The 22,859-nt window shown below is 40.6% G+C and overlaps 3 protein-coding genes across 4 annotated transcripts in view; 1 reads left to right on the forward strand and 2 right to left on the reverse strand.

Annotated features, from left to right (window-relative positions):
- The window catches only part of LOC140548993 (small ribosomal subunit protein eS17), a 351,034-nt gene that overhangs the window by 205,812 nt on the left and 122,363 nt on the right, over window positions 1-22,859 (reverse strand). The window lies entirely within an intron of this gene.
- The window catches only part of tmem117 (transmembrane protein 117), a 66,099-nt gene that overhangs the window by 33,343 nt on the left and 9,897 nt on the right, over window positions 1-22,859 (reverse strand). The window lies entirely within an intron of this gene.
- Window positions 8,177-12,864, forward strand: LOC140550215 (P2Y purinoceptor 1-like). The gene is made up of 2 exons (XM_072674052.1): window positions 8,177-8,213; window positions 11,831-12,864. Exons 1-2 carry the CDS (start codon window positions 8,177-8,179, stop codon window positions 12,862-12,864), a joined length of 1,071 nt encoding a protein of 356 aa, XP_072530153.1.

Raw genomic sequence — 22,859 nt, forward strand, 5'->3', positions numbered from 1 at the left:
ATTAGTTATTATGAATCGCTCAACTGCCAAATAACTCTAATGTTGCTATCAGCTTTTAAATTTAGCTTGAGGCTGTTTTAGATATTTGCTAACTAAAAATGACAAAAAGACAAAAATGGATACTTATTCAAATATTCACTATATTAAATATTATTATATTAAATATATTTATATATATTATTATTATATTAAATAAATTATATTAAAGATAAAAAAAACTTAAAACCAAGCATGTGCAAAGCGGCAGCATCATGTAAAATACATGCACAAAACAACAAAATACATCAGTTTTCCCATCATTTTTTTTCAGATCAGCAAAAAAGACAAAAGAGAGACAAATGTGAGACAATATTTTTTCAAACTTTTAGTTTGAAAGTATTTTGTGCTGCTTCATTTATATTAGTGCCTTTTATTTTGACATGGTCTGGCTGGAGGCACGTTAACTCTCCTCCGTGTGCTGCATAACCAGCAAGCTGATTGGCTCTTTTTGTTAAAAGGCGGGACTTTATGTGTGGCCACGTTGAGCTTTATGAGAACTCCCATTCATATTTCAACCAGTGACCTCAATTATAACATCTATGGGTTGCCTTACTTTAAGATTTCCCCTTTTAACACTCCGTATACGTCCATATGTGACTCCCTTGCTTCACACTAATAGAACTCTGCTCTCCTCTCCTCGCCTTATGGCTCCATATGTTCTGTTCATGTTCAGTGCAGCTCTGCGCCCAGATTGAGGGAATTATTACTGTAAGAAGTATCAGTGGCAGCAAAACTGTATTCCACACAGTTATAAATCAACTTTGGTTCGGTTCCTAGTTAGCATGAGATACACATATCATGACATCACTAACTAATGAATTATTAAATTAAATTAGTAGCCAGCTAATTTGATAGTCAGTTTTAGTCGATCATCATTAGTCGTTGCACCCCTAGTCTTCAGCTGCATTTTTCAGTATAAAAATAGTTTGTACTTTGTATCACTCTATTTTTTTTTTTTATCTAATTGGAATCGGTGTTGTTGTTTACATTATTTCCAAATTTCATGATTGAATGGACCAATAGAAATGCTTCAAAAGGACATGGAATAAAACCTTTTTACATTGACTTTCGCTGAAAGTTAAGAAAGGCTTTTTTCCCTTCTCCTGTAAAGTTGCTTTTCTGCAGAGATGCAGTCTTTGCGCGGCAGCAACCAAATGACCATCGATATGGGATTATATACACCGTTAGTTCACCGATGTGGGTTATATTGATAAACACATTCAAATACGTATTAACCACTATAGAAGACAGCGGTGAAAATAAGGACCCCTGTTTAAGAGTTTTATTGTGTATTCATATCAAGTTTATTCAGATCGAGATTGCTTTAATGACGACTCGCCTAGCAGTAATGGGTTTTGGACTATATAAACCCTTCAATGCTCTGCAGGGCATTTTTTCAATCACGACCGTCACCTCATAACGCGCTGGCTGATCTCCTGTTTGGGATTTATGATGACTTTATATGATCACAGAGATTGTTCTGACATGCACAACCTGTACCGCTTTTTCTTTTCTCTTCCCTGAAGAATAAAATGGTCGCAAAAAATCAAATCACTGCCGGATAATGCGTGCTCTCCCACTCTCTCTTTCTCAGAGAGGGTGAGATTGATTCAGATAGCAATGCAGCTGCTCTGAATGCATAATCATGTCCTTCTGTTTCACCTCTGACGTGATGTTTCGAGGAAATTAAGTTTTCATTTAAAGCTGCGCCATTGTGTTGCACTGTACTTAAAGCTACGAACAGGTGGTTACAAAAAAAATGGTCATTGACCGCAGAGTATGTTTCCAGTGTAGCGAATGTCACTGGACAGCGCATGTAACTAGTACTCTATGCATAAGTGACATTCATACAGTCCTTCAACACTGTTCAGCCATGTCAAAGCTGATGTATTCTCGGTCTTGTCCTTTGGAGACAATGCATCTTTCCAGTCACTTCAACACTCCCTAGTCCTCAAGGACTGTTCCTTTTTTTTGTACAGATGCTTTTTGGCCTGGGCAAAGGCCACTGTTAAGAGTGTGGTGATGGCAATAACGAATAAGTGTATTCACAACATTATTGCGGAGATCTCCATAATAAACTCATTCTACCTATTCACTCTGTGTGCAGTTTCAGGATGCACTCTAAAGTATGGCATTAAAGAGTTCTGTATCTTAAAGGTAAACCATGTGTTAAAATCCTGCATGCAGCTAGGCACCATCTCCACACACCTGTAGTAGCTCACAAGTAATAGCTCATTTTATGCAACCTTCAGTGCAAAGCTACATGTACATTTCCAAGATTCTCAAAGTACACAGAGGTTGTACAGCTGGATTATCACTGTTCCGCTAACAATGTCCTACGAGTCTGTCTAAAGTGAGGTCGAGCAAAGCAGATGTATGCAGCCTCACATTTGTCTTTTTACAACCTACAAATTGCACCTGGAGAGTGTTTCTGTCGGTGCATTAGCTTCATGAGGCTGTTGGCTGCTGTGTGGCTGAGTTATGGCCTGTGTTAGCCTCTTCCCTGGACACGGCTGTCTGGCCATCACTCAGGCATGATCAACCCATTTATATGCCCATTACACTGGGTCCCTGGGGTTCACAGTGGCCAGTTTGGTACTGACCTACTCAAATCTGGCAGGCACCCCCTCCTGGATCCTTTACCTTACAAGAAAATTTCAGTCAAGAATAGGGGCCTAAACATCTAAACCATTCGTTTGCCTGAATAAAGAAGTAGTAAACACACCCCCTATTGCATAGTTACTCTGTCTTTTCGAATATACATTTATGATTACAATAATAATCATCAAAAATAAACAGTGTGGTCTGTGCAAGTTTGTGGACACACGTGAAAAAAAAATCGATACGGGAAGGACATTGAAAAATATTGGAAATAAAGGACGTTGCAATATTTTTTCCAGTATTCATTATATGTATTGCGATTTAAAAAATGTTCCCAAGATTTCACCAGAAGTCAATAATCCAACATGTCATGATATTATTAATGCACTCTATGAATGCAAGATCGGAGGAAAATAAATGATACTGGCAGACAGTGTTTAAAAATATTGACAGTATCTCAAAATGCTCTCAGGTATGCTGCTTTACCATCTAAACCTGTGTGATCTGAGCCTGTGTTTTTTCTAAGCCTAGATGGCAGGCTACAAGTCTAAACACAGCAGAACCATAACTTGCTTCTCCTCTGTTCCTCCCAACACCAGTCGCTCGAGTTGGTTCTTTCAGACACAAGTTTATGTCTTTTACACTTGTGTCCATAGCTCAGCAATTGGTCAACAGCAGCGACACTGAGCTGCCAGATCATCAGTGTCGGTCCACGGACTGCAGCCGATCTAGCTAAACAAAGGATGCTAAGCGAGTGGGCTACATATCCAAAACCATGGAAAAAACCTTTAAATCCAGCTTTCTGTCCTTTCAGCAGCAGTCACTCGATCATTAACCACCAGTCGCTCAAGTCATTGTTGCTTAAACTTTTATAAGTGGGCTTTCAGTCAGCAAGACTTGATCCCGTTAAATAATCTAATGCTAACCACCGCTCACCCCTAGATATTCACAGATGTAATCTGCCTCTGGTAGATGACAAACAAAATGAAAGCAGTATGATTTTCCTTTTGTGTCAAGCAGCAGAAAAGTAGCAAATAGCACATTGTGTTTGACATAATTTAACATGGAACCTGACATTACACATACTGTGCATGCACATACTCTGTGCATAATGGCAGGGCTGAAATTATATATTGGGCAGCCCTAGTTGCAAGGCTCTGATATTTCTTGACAAGGTCTCAAACTCTGCCAAGGCAGATCCCATACTTCACAGGTTGGCAGCATGCCGCCAATTGTAATTGCTGAATCATATTTCCAAGCTTTAGAAATTCTCTGATTCTTCCAACGTTGTGCCGATACTCAAACATGGGCTCCTCTAGCCAGCTGTCTGAAGATCTGAAAACATAAGTAATCAATGTTTACAAGGCAGAGAAAGGCAATAGGAAGCCAAGTGTTTTGAGCCTGTGGTTTCTACAGTGTGGACGGTTTTTAAGAAATAGCAGTTCAGGGAAAGGTGATATCCAGAAGACCAAGAAACCTCCTGGAGAGAACTGCTTGTATTCTGATAAGACAAAACCCCTAGGAGAACCTGTAAGAAAGTTTAGCTAAGACAAGAAGGTGGTGCAGCATTGTTTGCACAAACATAATATTCCCAAAAGAGTCATAAGACAAATAACTCATCAGAAAGATCAACATTTGAAGTATGCTATAAAACCCAGGCCTTCAAATCTGCACCTTAACTCCAGTTTCCAGTCCTGAATTTCATTCCCGCTGGAAGTAAGTAGTATCATCACAACTGATTACATAACGCCCCCCCCCCCCCAATCCCATTCAAGTTATTTTTGAAATGTGTGCTACTCCAGTGAACCAACTGTTCAAGCAGCTAAAATGTGCTGATGACACACCATTATGCAATCTGTCCATCGAAGTGGTCCATCTTGAGTCATGGTGTGTTCCCAAAAACCTCAACAAGGCCAAAACGGTTCACCAAACTGCCTTCCCTGCAGCAACACCCTAATTCAGGAAAATATCATTTCCACTATCGTCAAGTAGTCTTAGCAGAGTGTGTTCTTCTTATGCCACTTCACATTCACATTCAACTCCATGTTCAAAAGTTTGTACTGACCCATTTCTTCTTCTCAGGTGCCCTCAGTACCCTATCACTATCAGTACATCCTGTCTGTTTTCATGCTCTCTCCAAGTATCTGTGCCTGAACAAGGACCTGGGAGAGTTTACACCCACCATACCCAACCCAGCAATCACCAGCACAAAACAGACTAGTTAAAGGCCATGATTGCCTGCACACTTCGTAGCTTTTTTCATGAAACCATTTTGCTTCTTAACTTAACTTATCTTTTATGCTCCTGCTTCTCCTGATCATTTCTACACTAGAGCTTGTAGCAGACATGTTGGACTATTTCTTCAGTTGCATGCTGATGTTTCTACACTTCCATTATCTGGCTCCATTCTGCAAGTTCTGGCTTACTGACAGGTCCTCTCACCACACAGTGGTCTTCTTCAGTGTTGCGGCCGATCCAGGGCAGAAAGGTCCATCAGTTCGCCAGTCCATCACACGGTACCACACACACACACACAAATTCACTCACACCTAGGGGTAATTCAGCATAACCAATTTCTACCATGTGGTTTTGTAAGGTGTGAGGAAACTGGAGGAAACCCACACGGAGAATATACACCACTCACAGACAGTGACCTGAGGATCTGACCCCTGGAGATGTGTGACACACACACAAACACACACAAACACACACACACACACACACACACACACACACACACACACACACACACACACACACACACATTAAATCTGCACTGTATACAAGTTACTCTCGATCTTGACAACTGCAGTCCTGCATGTTTCAAACCCATGTACAGTAGTTAAAAAGAACAGCAGCTGAAAGAACGCTGGCATTAGGTTCAACATGTCCTTGAACACTGGGTGCAAATGCTCTTTGTTTTTCTGATTCGGACACACTAATAAACATCACTCATACCCAGCCTGACCATTCCAGCTGCCGTTCTCAGAGGCAGCCGAGACATCTTGTTACAGCTGCTGGTCTCCACTGTTTGTACAGCTCCTGTTTAACAGATCCATCTTAAACATTTCACATGAACATTCAACAACACAAGATAACCGATCACAATGTCTACAAGCATTAATCATTTAATCATCAATACATCTATACACACACCGTCTGTCTCCATGAGCCTTCACTGCTTGTGGAACATTTTTGCAAATCTCTTATTGATGTCCACTGAAACTAAGGATGGCCTTACAGCTGGACTAGTTCCCCGAGCATTTGAGCACCTCTGTGCTGAGCCTAGTTTGGGCAATTCTGAGGTTTGTCTCAGTTGCATAATTGGATTGATTTGCATGAATGAACTTAATTGCTTTGGGTGTTCAAAGTCTTGGCTCTGGTGGAGGTGAACAGTGTCAGAACTGTAGATCTGACTGATTACTTGTGTGTGTGTGTTTGTGTGTGTCTGGGTGTGTGAGACAGAGAGTGAGAAACAAAGAGGGGGGAGACAGAGAGGAGAGAAAAGAGCATGTATGTGTAGAGCTGGGCAATATGACGATGTTTTATCATATCATGAGAAATTTAGTTGTCGTGATAACAATATGCTTATCTAAGCATACAGAGGGTATTGTTAGTGCTTGAAGACACTCATCAACTGCAAGTTTCATTACAAACAGTGTAATTAGACTGGTTTACGTAGATGAAGTACGGGAGAGGTTTTTAAGAATCTGTCGCTACTGATGTATTCAGTCATGTATCGGGATAAATTTTGCATATTGTAAAAAAGGTCTTTAAATATCATGCTATAGTATTTTTATCATATCACACAGCCCTATGTGTGTGTGCTCCAGCTTTAAATGTGATTATGACTACCCAGCTGATTCCAGATGAATCAGTCTATAGAAGTGGGTGAGGCAATAGGTGTCAACTATTATTAATGTTGGACTTTATGCAGATAAACTGATAAACTCAGTGTTGTGTTTTATATGTGCTTAAACACACACACACACACACACACACACAAACACACACTTACTGATAACACTAATGAGCCTATAGATTAAGGCGCTATTAGCGTTAATTTTCTCATAACAGTAGCACATGTCAAGGCCTGAAATGCACTAGATGGTAGGCAAGCAGTCAGTTCTTGTAGTCAACCTGTTGGACGTGTGCGATATGGACTGGCAAAATCAACAAAAGGCTTACTGTAGTATAAGCCACAGAAATCTTTGAGAATGGTTGAGGGAGGAATGTTTAACACAGTGTATAGCAACCTGCACAGACCCATCAGGTTGCCCATGCTACCCCCTGTCCACTGTCCTAAGTGCCTGTGATGAGCATGGGTGCACTGAGGGAAGAGGGCAAGACGGTGGAGGCAGTGATGCTCTGGGCAACATTCTCCTAGGTCTAGGCCTACATGTGAATGGCAGTTTGTCACATGCCACCTGCCTAAACATTGTTACTGATAAGGTAAACCCCTTCATGGCAATGATATGGCAGTGTCCCCTTTTAGCAGGATAATGTACCTTGCCACACTGCACACATTGCTGGGGAGCAGTTTGAGGAACACAACCAAGAGTTCAAGATGTTTTCCAACCCTCTAAATTCCCCAGATCAAGTAATAAAGTATCTACTAGATATGCTGGAACATCTTCCGAACTTACAGGACTTTTTTTTCAGTGGTTTATCAGTTTGGTTAATCAGTGCTTGATTAAGTTACATCAAGTGTGCTGCGGGAGGCAGATTTGAACAAATGGAAGCATCAAGGGGAAAAAAAAGCTATTAGGACATTCCTGCTTGTTTTGTCCTGTGTTTATTTTAATAACATATTTTTATCATTTTTATGAGCACGAAACACACTTGTTAATCAATTATATGGCTTTACAATGGCTGCTGTGCGTAGCTGTGCAACACTGGACATAACAGAAAGTTGGCTTGGTGCCAATAGGTTCATGTTTATCTGCTCCAGGGAGTCTGTTCTATTGGCAATACTTCTCTACAGAGACTAGAATCGCAGTGTGCGTCTGTGTGTATTACCAGAGAACTATCAATAAGTGAATATGCAGCTCGCTAAAAGCCAGTGATTTGCAGACACTTCCATCTAGTGGTTATTACCTGCAAGCTCTGAAAGTAAAAAAAAAAACCCTCACAAATGCTGCTTATCATCAGTTTTCCATCTAAAATGACTGCTGGAAAACGTCTTCTGCTGACAATCCTGTAGCTCTAAACGCTCAGATTAGCTCAGTGTGCAGTAAACGCCACAGTAGTGAGTGACAGAAAATGACGATAAGGGGGTTTACCTGCAGCAGTGAAAAAGCCAAAGCAGATTATAGTGACGAGAGTTTAGCACAGATGGCACCGAGACACACACATACACAGTGCTGGCACACACATACACACACATCTGTGCTCAGTACCTGCACTTTCATCTACCGGAGCAACTTCCTTAAATACACACACACACACACACACACACACACACAGCTCTGTGCTGATTGATGAGGCAGATGGAGCTGGTAGACAGAGAGCGAGCAGAGAGCAGCCGTGTGCCAGCATGATCCCTCTCCTCATCAATAACTCCTATAAGCATGGTAAGATTGCAACCTTTTCAGATACATACACACACACACATACACACACACACACAAAGAGGGTATGGAGAATTGTATAGCGTAAAGCGTATTAGATGTATATTACCTTTATCTATACCTAGAAAAGGTTCTCATACACTCAGCCTGATACTGATCACCAACTTTTATGGGTGTGGATGAGAGCGTGGCACTATCCTGCTTTCTTTTCATTTCCATGTATATACATCCATGGGTATACATTTCCACAGTAAGGATTATTCAATCAAACACTAATTGAAAAACAAAATCTACTCTGGGGACTTCAGTCAGTCTGTCAGGGTGTAAATGTTCTTTTAGAGGCAAATAAGACTAGAAATAAACAGGCAAAATCAGTTCACAGTAACCCAAGGTCGAACATCCACGTTAGCTACGGGAAGCATCATATTGATCTAACATAATCACAATATTACTTCCTTAAAGCACCTGCAGAGATGCGTTGGCCACATGCATCTGGGGTAGGATTCACAAAAGCTTCCCTGAGAAAAATAAACAAACAGTCTTATAATAACATGAAAAAATTTATTTAAAATAACTCTTCATTGTTTTCTTATGTAGCACAGCCTTTTATGCCACATTTTTCAGCTCATTATATTTTAGTAAACAAGAGCTAGAAAACAGTCGAACATACAGCCAAAATTAAAATAAAATCCTCCTGGGAAAATATGTTAACTGTGGTGTTAGGTCAGAAAGTCCTTATCTTCCGTATGTAAACACTAACAGTACTTTAAGAATCTCCAGTTTAATTAAATTGTTAAATTAGACATTTATACTAGTACTTGTTCATTTTAGAGGATGACCTTCTGAACTCTTACTGTCTAGGACAAACGCATGCACTATACACTATATACACAAAAGTATCTGCTCATTCACTGTTATTTTTAAAAGAATGTTTCCGGCTTGTGTTGGAGTAACTGTCTCTACTGTCCAGACAAGTCTTACTAGATTATGGAGCATTGCTGTGAGAATTTGATTGCATTCAGCGACAAGAGAATTAGTTAGGTCAGAATGTTGGATGATCACCACCCCACCTCATCCCCAACTCATCCCAAAAGTATTAGATGGAGCACCATAATTGCTGGGGAGCTTTATACCACTCTAGCTTACACCTGTAATTAAGGAATGGTGCCAAAAGGTTCATGTTTGTCTGCTTCAGAGAGACCTTTTCTATCAAACATCAATATATATATATATATATATATATATATATATATATATATATATATATATATATATACACATACACACACACACACACACACACACACATCTATATATATATATATATATATATATATATATATATATATATATATATATATATATATATATATATATTCAATATTGATTTGACACTGCTCAAGACATTGCATGTCCTGCGATGTGACTACTGCAAATGAGCACATTGTATATATTGTATATTGCAATACAATATACTGTGCAGCCTTAAGTAGAACCCATCTTAACGTGTGCATTCTGCACCCTATAGCCTGCATTGCCTGTGGAATGGTAATACAATTTGTCTAGCTTCTTATATTATTTAATATCCTGTGGTTCTTCACTATAGGGTTTTCTGGAAAACTAAATCTCAGCATTCTTAACCTGCCTGGAAATCTGGACATGATGTTATGTATTGTAATATCTGTACAGTGGTATGAAAAAGTATGGGCACCCCTGATAGTTTTGATGATTTTCCTTTATAAATCATTGGCTGTTCAGATCAGCAATTTTAGTTCAATATATCATACAGCAGATGAACACAGTGATATTTGAAAAGTGAAATGAAGTTCGTAGGATTTACAGAAAGTGTGATAATTATTTAAACGAAATTAGGCAGGTGCATAAATTTGGGCACCCTTGTCATTTTATTGATTTGAATACCTTTAGCACTAATTATTGGAACACAAAATTTGTTTTATAAGCTCAATGACCCTTGACCTACATACACAGGTAAATCCAATTATGAGAAGGAGGTTAAGGTGGCCAATTGCAAGTTTCTCCTCTTTGCATCTTCTCTGAAGAGTGGCAACATGTGAGCCTCAAAACAACTCACAAATGACCTGAAAACAAAGATTGTTCAACATCATGGTTTAGGGGAAGGATACAAAAAGCTATCTCAGAGATTTCAGCTGTCAGTTTCCACTGTGAGGAACATAGTGAGGAAATGGAAGACCACAGGCACAGTTCTAGTTAAGGCCCGAATCGGCAGGCCAAGAAAAATCTCAGATAGGCAGAGGCGAAGGATGGTGAGAACAGTCATAGTCAACCCACAGACCAGCTCCAAAGACCTACAGCATCATCTTGCTACAGATGGTGTCACTGTGCATGGTTCAACTATTCAGCACACTTTGCACAAGGAGAGGCTGTATGGGAGAGTAATGCCGAAGAAGCCTTTTCTGCGCACACGCCACAAGTAGAGTCGCTGGAGGTCTGCTAAAGCACATTTGGGCAAGCCAGCTTCATTTTGGAATAAGGTGCTGTGGAACGATGAAACTAAAATTGAGTTATTTGGACATAACAAGGGGCGGTATGCATGGTGAAAAAGAACACAGCATTCCAAGACAAACACTTGCTACCCACAGTAAAATATGGTGGTGGTTCCATTGTGCTGTGGGGCTGTGTGGTAGGTACAGGTTCTGGGAATCTTGTTAAAGTTGAGGGTTGCATGGATTCCAGTCAATATCAGCAGATTCTTGAGAACAATGTTGTTGACAAAGTTGAAGTTGCGCCAGGATACTTCAACAAGACAACGACCCTAAACACTGCTCTAAATCTACTAAGGCATTCATACAGAGGAGCAAGTACAACGTTCTGGAATGGCCATCTCAGTCCCCAGACCTGAATATTATTGAAAATCTGTGGTGTGATTTAAAGTGGGATGTCCATGCTCAGAAACCATTAAACCTGACTGAACTAGAGATGTTTTGTAAAGAAGAATGGTTCAAAATACCTTCAACCAGAACACAGACTCTCATTGGAAGCTATAGGAAGTGTTTAGAGGCTGTTATTTCTGCAAAAGGAGGATCTACTAAATATTTATGTCATTTTTCTGTGTGCCCAAATTTATGCACCTGCGTAATTTGGTTTAAATAATTATTGCACACTTTCTGTAAATCCTATAAACTTCATTTCACTTCTCAAATATTACAATGTTTATCTGCTATATGATATATTTAACTGAATTTGCTGATCTGAACAACCAATGATTTATAAAGGAAATTCAGAGTGGCATTCAGGGTGTGAATGTACGCATATAGACGCACAAGCACACAACAACATGTGGCACGCGAAATAGATCACTTGCTAAATGGGCTTCGAGACCCTGTTTATATGACGATAACTGGTGGAGTTAAGCTCATAAACTTGAAGCAAATATTTTAGCTCTTTGGCTCCACTTGGGATAAAGGGGAAACTGTGCAATTGATTTTCTGCCAAGCTATTTCTTATAGGAACTAAGGAAGATTACAAACTGGGATGTTTAAAAACCTTATATAATACACAAAGGGCAATTTTGGAAACTAATTGTTACTGTACAGACGCTGTTTTTTTTTTTTAATGAACTACTCCATATCTCCACACAGAACACCACATAGGAGTCGTCCTGGATTTCTCGAACCGAACCTCTCCATTCTGCAGTCAGTATAGAGACAACCCGTGGTACTGCTCCATCCTGCTGGTCTTATTCATCATCGGTCTACCAATTGGTGTGCTGGGTAACATGGTGGCCATTTTGAACTACACCTGTTGTCGACGTCCATGGACCACAGGGACAGTGTTCCTGTTAAATCTGGCACTGTGTGACTTCACCTGGCTCCTCCTGCTGCCCTTCACTCTTTATTTCACCCTACAGCGCCCTCATTTGGCTACCTTTCAAATTTTCTGCCAATTCAAGAAAACCTTCTTCAACATCAATGTCTATGGCAGCATCTTCTTCTTGGCCCTGATAAGTTTCGATCGCTACGCCGGCACTGTGCACCCAATCAGCTCGCTGCGCTGGTGGAACAGCAGGAAGGCCTGCCTCTGCTGTGTGGTCACCTGGCTCTTGCTCCTGCTGGGCTCCATTCCGGATTTCTTCATGACTTTTGCTCTCAGTCGACCAGACAACTCTACTTTCTGCATGGACCACCTTTATGGCCCGTTCAATTACATGACGGCAATCTTGTTAGTGCGGATGCTGGTGGGGTTTCTCCTGCCACTGGGGGTGATGGGTGCCTTATATTCCCGTATGATGAGGGTGCTGAAGAGCATGTCAGGAAGGCCGGAGAGGAAGAGCATCAGGGGGCAGGGTGGTACTGCCCGGCGAGCTGCCAAACCTCTACTGCTCATCACAGCAGCTCTGGTGGTCTTTGTGGTGTCCTACATGCCCTACCATGTTATGATTGTGACATTGGTTTTCATGCGATTCACTGGAAAGTTAACGTACGAGAATGTGAACACACTCTACACAGCCAGCGAGTTCTTTGAAGCCATGTGCAGCATGAGCAGCTGTCTGGACCCCCTGCTCTACATTCTGGCCAGTGAACGCTTCCTGAGGAGCTGGAGAAGGCTGAGGAGCTCCACAGGACGGCTGTTCTGCAGAGCCAGCAGAAGAGTGGGGGTTCAGGACCCAGCATGAGAAGGAAAAAGAGCAGAAGCAAGTTTCTTTTACTCTATAGGGGTTTATTTAGCATCAGATTGCAGCTAATAAAGTAATGTTATGAGCCATAAAGCCACTGCTGTGGAATCCACCCTCTTTCTTCAGCTTCTTCCACAGCCACAAAAGGTGAACCTCAAAGGCAGGAATTTAAATGCAAGAACCTTCTGTTTGAGATGTCTCTCATCTATAGGCTCAACTATAGGCTTGGGTGGTATAACTGTAAAATCGTATACCACAGTATTTAGAAGTGTTCTCAAAATGTAGACAGGTCACACTTACACTTCCTCCTGACAGGACATTTCTTTTCTGTGAGTATCTAGTTCATGGCCAAATAAGCTTATTCCCATTAAGTGCATTTAAGAGAGCCACAGGGTAGGAGCACTGTGGGAGCTCACAGATTGGTGAGGTCATGCTCTGAAAACAGGTGGGGAAAAAACAAGCCCACCATAGTTGCGAGTTAACGACACGTTGAGTTCGTTTGAAAGGGAGAATCAATATCAAATGGGCCTGAAAACAGTGGAAAACACTCCTAAGACCATTCCCTGGACTCTGTGCTATCAGGAATGCTGCTTTATCCTCTAAGCGGGTGTGATTTGAGCCTCAGTTAGCTGGAACATGGACTGTGCTGTGGCGTTCAGCCTGCTGACTGCTGTCTAAATCTAGATAGTGCTAGTCTCCATTTGCATTTCTGTTACTCCCAACACCAGTCGCTCAACTTCTCTCTCTCAGATACAAGTTTTTATAACATCTAATATGTCTGTAGCTAGGCAGTTACTCAGTTACTGGGCTGTCTGATACAGCAGTTGCTTAGACTGTGTGCAGGTGCCAAGATGTCATAGTGCAATTTAAGGTGGAATGGAATAGGCCAGCTACAGCTTAATGTATAGCTTCTTCTAAAAAAAAAAAAAACATTTTGCCTGATGTTGTTTGAAATCCCGTTTCGCCTGATTCATGCAAGCATAGACACGATTGTACTTGTGTTTTTCCCAGGACCTAAAACTGCTTAATTTGTTGTCTGTAACCTATCGCTGCACACAGCCTTCAAGCACAATCTCAGAATAAATGCAGCGCTAATGCAGGATATCAATTCACCCTGCATGGAAAATAATGTTCATGTGTCAGACTACTGATGTGTCGGTATAGTTTGCATTAAATAAATACATTAAATGAAAGACAGGTGGCAAGAGAAGGGTCTGACTGCAGAGCCGCAGAGACACACTTTTACACCAGCAGTTTCAGGCCTGTGGCATTAAACGCATGTGCAGTTGGACAACACGATGGTGCAGTGAAGACCAGCAACTATTCAGAGAAGGGTGTGACTGTTTGTATATGTCGCCACTTCTATTGCTGTTCAGAAAGGAATATCTTCATTATTTCAATAAAACAGTCATGCCAGTTTAAGCCTGTTTAAAGCACTTTTATTCCTCCATGTGTAAAAGTATACATAAAGTGCACTTTCAACCTTAAATTAAGGTTAAATTCAAGGATACCTGAGTGCTATTTTGTGCTAATAATTATTTTGTATAATTATTCAGGGGCTCTGAGTGGTCCAGTGGACTAAAGCGCTGACACTATGATTCAAGGATTGCTGTCATCAGCAGCCGGAGCCTGAGAAAGCACAAGTGGCATAACTTTCTCTGACATCACTGCTAGCGTGATGTTGGTCAGCGCAGACGTCTGTTAGCTGTTGCATCAGAACAGGAACCTAGTGATGCTGCATCAGAGGCAGTTCGACAAGAGGTGTCTGAGGAGACGTGTTAATCTTCACCCTCCTAGTGTTGGGGCACTGTAAGGTGTAAGTTCAGATGAATGGGGATTGGATAATTGGTCTTCCAAAATGGGGTAAAAAAAAAAAAAGATTTGTAATTAAGATATTATGTTCTTATGCCTATTTACCTCCAATTTTGACACATATTAATATACACATCAAGTATTTGTAAAGCCATGTATCAATTGAGGTTAAACTTAATGGTAATTGAGTGTCTATATGCATTCCAACAAAAGTTTGAAGCTTAAAACACGACATTAGCCCAACGTAAATATCATAAACCACCCAAAACTGAAATACTTCGCTAAGAAACCAAAACAAGTGCCAGTGCATGCACTGAATGCAACTGGCCTGAATGCAACTGCAGGTCTGTGGGTCTGCAGTCAGATATTATTGTGTGGTTTTTAATTAAATTATTTATTTATTTATTTATTTATTACAGTCATTCGGGGTTGTTGTGGGACTGTCACCGGGCATATGCCTTTAACATTTTCATATGGCTCAGGTCCTGTTTAACAGGTGAGACTTTACTGCTTAATGACCTGACAGTTGCTAATTTAGTTAGATCAGATTTTTCAAGAAGAACTGTACTGAACTGTGGATCAGAATTTCTAAACTACAGAGGGGGGGGGGGGGGGGGGGGGGGGGGCTAACCAAACGCTGAAAATGAGCTAAAGGACAGTGGACACAAAAAAGTTGTAATGTCTATTGCTCCGAGAAAGCCCTAACAAGACGGTGTCTGTGAAGTTAGTTTTAAAAATGGCACATGGCTCCTAGGCCTACACTACCTCCTGAGGCTTCTAGCTCTGCAGGGTGATTCCAAGCAAGCTGAACCCCGGTCCTAACCACTTCTGCCCAGCTCTCTGTGGACTGGGCCAGAGAGAATCCATTCATCATGCTGTACAAGGGCAGGGGCTCAGGGCTAGCAGCAAAGAGCCAACACACCATAGCTGACCCACGGGAGATGGTTACCAAGGAAACACCAGTCACATCGATTAATCAGAGATGGATATACCACTGTCTAGTCTCTGGTAGAGGTTACTGGTATTTAAACACGCACAGTGAATCTGTATAGAGCATATGTGCAAGCCAGGATTTTGTGGTATCCACTTTTGTTCATCCCGACATCTGCAAATGTTCAACTGCTCTGAATCAGGAGAGAGAAGCTGGTCAGCCTTAGCTCAGTTAGCAGGATAACAAGCTGCTCACTCCAGAACAAACTCAAGTCTGGCTGACAGAAAGTATGCCTATTAACGTTTAGACAAGAATGACTGATGGAGCGACTGCCGTTAAAGGGACAGAAAGCTGAGGTTTTGGGTCTGTGGTCCACTCGCTAAGCTAGTCTTTGCTGAGCTACCTCAGCTACAGATACTCAGATATCAGACCAGACCAGCCCAGAGCCTGGTTCTGCTGTGTTTAGGCTCAGAGCTTAACCAGCAGGCTAAACACCACAGCACAGTCTGTGTTCCAGCTAATCGAGACTCAGATCACACATGTTTAGATGATAAAACAGTGTACCTGAGAGCGTGTTACCTGATAGGTGTTTCCCACTGTTTTCAGACACCTTTGGTATTCAGGTTGGGTGATTCTCCCTTTTAAACGGCAACAATGTTTTCAGAGTGTGCCCCCACCCTATGGCTCTTTTAAATGCGGGAATAAGCTGATTTGGCTGTGAACACATCAGACACATCATACTCTTAAAATAAAGTCTTTATTTTTAAATACTGTGGAACCGTTATACCGTCCAACCCTAGTGCGTACATGCTTTACAGTAGTCCATGCTTTGCTATTCGAATAGAAATGTGTGTGTGTCAGTATGTATGTATGTGTGAAATATATATATTATACATGTACACACACACACACAATCAATCACTGGAAACAGGAGCCAGCAAATTCATATATATCTTGAAACCAATAAGCAATTTCCTGCCATTTGTTAACTTTTCTCTGCACGATTGAAACAGCTGGTTCACTAGACAAGTCTAATAAGGCCGACAACAATGAACTGTTTACTCTGAACAGAATAGTCTACCGTGTGTCACATAGGTAAAGGTAAATTCAGTCATTCATTGTCCATCATTTTAGACAATGCAGACTCGCGCTGAAGGAGCCGGTGAGAGCACAGCAGGTGTTCTCAAACACAGCTCGTAGCAACTCTTCTGTTCAGCACACGATCTGCAGTGGCTGTTCAAACACACAGATAAACTGCTTCAAGATACAGAAACCAGACAAAGCAAACCAATGAATGATTTCCACACACTCTGAACTTACACCCACATTGCATGAAAAAGTCAAGACCAACCTGAAGAAAGGAAACTGCAAACAGGTACAGGTACAGGCCCAAACCACAACGGCTTTGTTTCTAGTGAATACACAAATCTTTCAAACCTCCTATAACAGACTCCCAAAAACACACTACTTCATAAACCATAAGACAAAATTCAAAGCTGTTTTCAGATCAGCAGCCACAGACAGCAGCGAGAACTGGCTTACATAAGCGCAAATACTGCCACCTAGTGATCAACTGGCATTAAGTACAGAACAGGTTCACCATCAGGCTGTTTAGAGCTTACAAATGCACTATTTAACCAACGGGAAGTTTCAAACAGAGCAAAAAAAAACAGACGAAAATGCTTCCTAAACACAATGCATGAACAAACCGAAGACCACCCGAAGACCATCAAGACAAGCACACAAAAACCCTATATAACACAAGGCAGGATTTATGAGCAGGGAGTGGCTCTTTCCTGGTAGCACTGCAGCATGTATATAATAAAATTACATAAAGGGGAATTTCACTGATGCAGATTTAAATAGGCAAGGTTTAAACAAAGACTTGTTCAGTGTCATTATCTGGACAAGGCCGAGCCACATATACATGCAATGTATAACACCACCACTACCTGCCAGTGAGCTACCACACCATGTGCGAGACTGGGGTTCAGTTCCCTGTCTGGGTGACTATGCTGCGCTACACCAATAAAAATGATTGGGCATAAGTCGCCCATAAGTGTAAAAACTGCAAGAGTTCAGACACATTTTAAATGGACACAAATCTGATCACTCAAACCACTTCGGGAGGAGGTCTGAGATGCGCTTGAGCCACATGTTACAGCAGTGTAAACACATAAGTCTCTTATCTGACAACCAAAACCCCTCCCATTACACCAGTAATGATTACCGTGCAACAAGCTAATCTGCTTATTACGCCCCACTCAGTGATCAGATTTCAGTCTAACTAGCCATATCTGACGCATTTGACTATGAAGTGTGAACGCATGTGGCTAAACGTTTATCAGGATACAATCCAGATACTAGTCACATGAAGTGAGCAGGTGTAAACAGGATCACAGTCAGTCAGAGTGATTTGTTGTGAAACACGCTGTTGTAGACTAAAGCTGCAACAGCTGATGAAAGAACTAATTAACTAAAAAAGCCAAAATTATTGTCTCATCTGTGTCTGCCTTTTTCTTTTATGCCAATTGGAATAATTACGGGAAAACCAAATATTTTAGTTGTATGTATCTTTTATATTTGCAGAAAAGCTCATTGAACCCCTGTATTTTTGAATGTCATTCATAATTATCGTCTTCATTGTTAGTTAGCAAATACATAAAACAACCTATAAAGCAAGGCACATATGAAAGCTACATAAAATCAAATTGATAATTGAGTGATTCAGAATCTGAATAATCGATTGATCGTTTCAATAATTGATAGATTATAAAAATGGTGCAGACTTATTCTAGACAAACGCCTCAGTGGTGCTAATAGGAACCAGATATCTGAAGACAGCTGTTTTAATGTTTCTAAAAGAAACAGCACACAAAGTTATTACATAAAATATTATATACTTTGTATATAATTTATTCACAGAATGTATATACATGTACATATTTTTTGTTCTCTTTTTATTTTTTTAGAGTGTTTATTTTAATAGTGTTTACTTTTACAGGAACAGTTGCAACTGTAACAACTGCAATTTCCCTCCTGGGATCAATAAAGTATTTCTGATTCTGATGCTGATAAAATATTTATGAACATACTGCATGATGCCCGAGAGGTTGATTTATGATTGTTTTGAGAAAGCTTTGAATTGAAAATTTAAATAATCCATTCATGGCAAAGACATACGAGTAGAGCGTTGTATAATCATAGAATCCTTCTTTTTACAGATGTATCCCTACTGTACAATCCTAAATCCCAAATACAAAAACACTTGTGTCTCCAAAACAACTCTAACCCATCGAGGCATGGATTCCATAAGACTTCTGAAGATGTCCTGTGGTATTTGGCACCACAATGTTCGCAGCAAATCCTTAAACATCAGGCCCTATCTAGATGGACTAGCCTTCACTTCCCATTTGTATTATTGAGCCTTGGGAGCCTATGACCCTGTCGCCGGTTTACTGGCTGTCCTTTCTTGGAGCACTTTCGGTAGGCACTGACCACTGCATACTGGGAACTCGCCACAAGACCTGCCTGATGTTTTGGAGATGTTCTGACCCCGTCGTCTAGCCATCACAGTTTGGCCCTTGTCAAAGTGCCTCAGATTCTTATCCTTTTCCATTTTTCCTGCTCATAGTCAAGAATTGACTGTTCACTTGCTGCCTAATCATTTCATCCCACCTTTTGATAATAGTCAGTGGTTGTAAATAATATGGCTGATCAGTGCATGTGGATTGTGATGTAGACTGAATGTATGTTGATCAAATGGTGGAATTGTCTTTAAGGTGCAATAAGCAGCATATTTACAGTGGGGCAAAAGAGTATTTAGTCAACCACTGATTGTGCAAGTTCTTTTACTTAGAAAGAAAAGAGAGAAAAATCACATTGTAGAATTTCTAACGAATTTATTTGTAAATTATGGTGGAAAATAAGTATTTGGTCAATAACAAAAGTTCAACTCAATACTTTGTAACATAACCTTTGTTGGCAATGACAGAGGTCAAACGTTTCCTGTAAGCCTTCACCAGGTTTGCACACACTGTAGCTGGTATTTTGGCCCATTCCTCCATGCAGATCTCCTCTAGACCAGTGATGTTTTGGGGATGTCGCTGGGCAACTCCCTCCAAAATGTTTCTGTGGGGTTAGGCTGCCACTCTAGGCCACTCCAGGACCTTGAAATGCTTTTTACAGAGCGATTCCTTTGTTGCCAGAGCAGTGTGTTTGGGATCATTGTCATGCTGGAAGACCCAGCTCTGTTCCATCTTCAATGCTCTCACTGCTGTAAGGAGGTTTTGGCTTAAAATCTCACGATACATGGCCCTGTTCATTCTTCCCATAACACGGATCAGACGCCCTGTCCCCTTCACAGACAAACAGCCCCAAAGCCTGATGTTTCCACCACCATGCTTCACAGTAGGTATGGTGTTCTTGAGATGCAACTCAGCATTCTTCTTCCTTAAAAAAATAGAGTTTTTACCTCTATTTTGGTTTCATCTGACCACATGATATTCTCCCAATCCTCTTCTGGATCATCCATATGCTCTCTGGAAAACTTCAGACGGGCCTGGACATGTACTGGCTTAAGCAAGGGGACACGCCTGGCACTGCAGGATTTGAGTCCCTCTCTGCGTAGTGTGTTACTGATAGTTGCCTTTGTTACTTCACGGTGTTAGTTCACCTTTCTCATGATCATTTTGACCCCATGGGATGAGATCTTGCGTGGGGCCCCAGATCGAGGGAGATTATCAATGGTCTTGTATGTCTTCCATTTTCTTACAATTGCTCCCACAGTTGATTTATTCACACCAACCTGCTTGCCGAACGTAGATTCACTCTTCCCAGCCTGGTGCAGGTCTACAATTTTCTTCCTGGTGTTCTTCGATGGCTCTTTGGTCTTGGCCATGGTTAAATTTGGAGTCTGGCTATTTGAGGTTGTGGACAGGTGTCTTTTATACAGATAACGAGTGGAGGACAGAAGGGCTCCTTAAAGAAGAAGTTACAGGTCTGTAAGAGCCAGAAATCTTGCCTGTTTGTGAGTGACCAAATACTTATTTTCCACCATAATTTAACAAAATCTTTAAATATCCTACAACATGATTTCCTGGATTTTTCCCTCATTTTGTTTCTTATAGTTGAAGTGAACCTATGATGAAAATTACAGACCTCTCTCATCTTTCTAAGTAGGAGACTTTTTTGCCATATGGTTATTGAGCAAAATAAAATAAAACATACTGTATAGAATCTGTATGAAATTCTATTCTTCAATTGCTGGCTCTCACTGTCGCTTCACATGCAAAATAACATTATATACAGTATTGTATCATATTATATTATTAAATGACTAATAATCAGCTAAATTTGTACAATCTAATGGCAAAACTACACCCAAAATCATTTGCAAAGGTGAGTGAAGCCTGTTGTGCACTGAGCGAACATAAGCTGTGATAGTAAGTTATCTACCCAAACCTTAGATAGTCATCATCATATTAAAGGAGAACTAAAGAAGCAGACTTTAAAGGTCTTGGCCATTCAGCTACATTTGCTAAGGTAAAGATAGCGTAAATAACATTTTTAGTAAACCATTTCATGATAAACAGAAATTCATAACATTGCATTATACAGCACTCTGATCTCAGCTGTTCTGCAGGAGTCATATGATTCATAATTTAATGTCAGACTAAACCAACCTCCAAACACACAATTGGACAATTAGAGCTGCAGTGCGACTGAGAATCTAAATGTAACATACGCCTCAAAACACTGCCCGAATTCCCATACGGATGTACTGTAATACCATGTGACAAAAAGCAGATGGGCTTCCTTAGGCTAGAACCAAGGATCTGGCTGGCTGACTAAGTGGAACATACTATTTAAACAACACTGATGGATGTGTGACAGCTGCTGGTGCTATAACTGAATCAGCTATATACAGTATGCAGTAAATCCATCAAACAACACTTCCTTTTCAGCTCCTCTGAGTTCCACATGTAGATCAGTTAAAAAGTCACTCTGGCACTGAGTGGGCTGTAATCTAAATGAGGCTTAGCAGTTCAGTCGTGCAGCAATATCAAAAGACGTTGGACTGAAATGCATTCAAATCAGTCAGCTCACATTATATGATGTGATTTAAAAGAAACAAAAAACACACAACAACCTCAGAAGGACAATATAGAGTATCAACCTAATTAACCAACCTAAATAAAAACCTGTCCCTAATTAGCGTGCCCTAGTACACGGAACTGCAAGTGAAAATCACACATGACCCAGTTTGTAGCACCTATTTAGCCATGTAACAGTCCTATGCTTGGAAAACCCTGAATCCTATGGTCTACATCATGACCATCCCAAGCTCTACTAGTATACTACTCTTCCGAAATTCGGAGTCACTGATTTCAAATATATAAACAAAGGCCTGATATCATTCAAAGAGTTACAAAAATGAAATTTATAATAACTAAATTCTCACTCAATCAGTTGTCATCAACCATGATGTCACCAACCATCAACCATGATGCTAATGTATGTCTTTTGGGTGTAACAAGTCAATTTATAAGTTACTGCCAGATCAGGCCTCAGTGTAACTCTGGAGAAAAGCTTTCTGAACTGTCAAAGTGAATATTAATGAGTGCCGTAAATGTTCACTATCAGATGTGTTGCTATTTTAACCTTAAAACTCAAGTTATTGCAAAAAATATATACTTTGTTAAACAACATCTAAGAAAAGTAAAGATAATAAAGATTAGATTGTGCACTCTGTACGTTTTACCATATTTTTGAACAGCAGTGTGACAAACCCTGTCTTTTACAATAATGATCCTAATGCATCATGTATCCTGTAATGAATGCAAACCCATTCTCTAGATAACTTTGAAACACCTGAAACACACAGGTCTATAATTTTACCCCCTTAATTCACCAAGGTCCTCTTAATGAACTCCAGTTCATTCATCTAGGTTTGTGTATTTGACCAGCACAGGCCAGCTTAATACTATTCAAGCTCCGGGCCTATATGGCATTAACACAGTAAGACCATTCTGCAGAACTGTTTCCCAGTTCTCCTTACAGAAGAACAACCTTCTGCATCCAACCACCGAGGTCAACGCTCTCATTGTCTGGGCATTTTTGGTCAACCGGTGGGAGGCTCAGTGACCGAGAGAAAGCCAGAATTGTTTTGTGTTTCCATCAGTCCTCAGTAAGCCGTCTCATTGCTCCGGTCAGAAAGCACATTGTTCACTCCCACTGGACCTCAGCAGGA

The sequence above is a fragment of the Salminus brasiliensis genome, chromosome 2 (assembly GCF_030463535.1).
Source record: "Salminus brasiliensis chromosome 2, fSalBra1.hap2, whole genome shotgun sequence".
NCBI classification, from domain to species: Eukaryota; Metazoa; Chordata; class Actinopteri; order Characiformes; family Bryconidae; genus Salminus; species Salminus brasiliensis.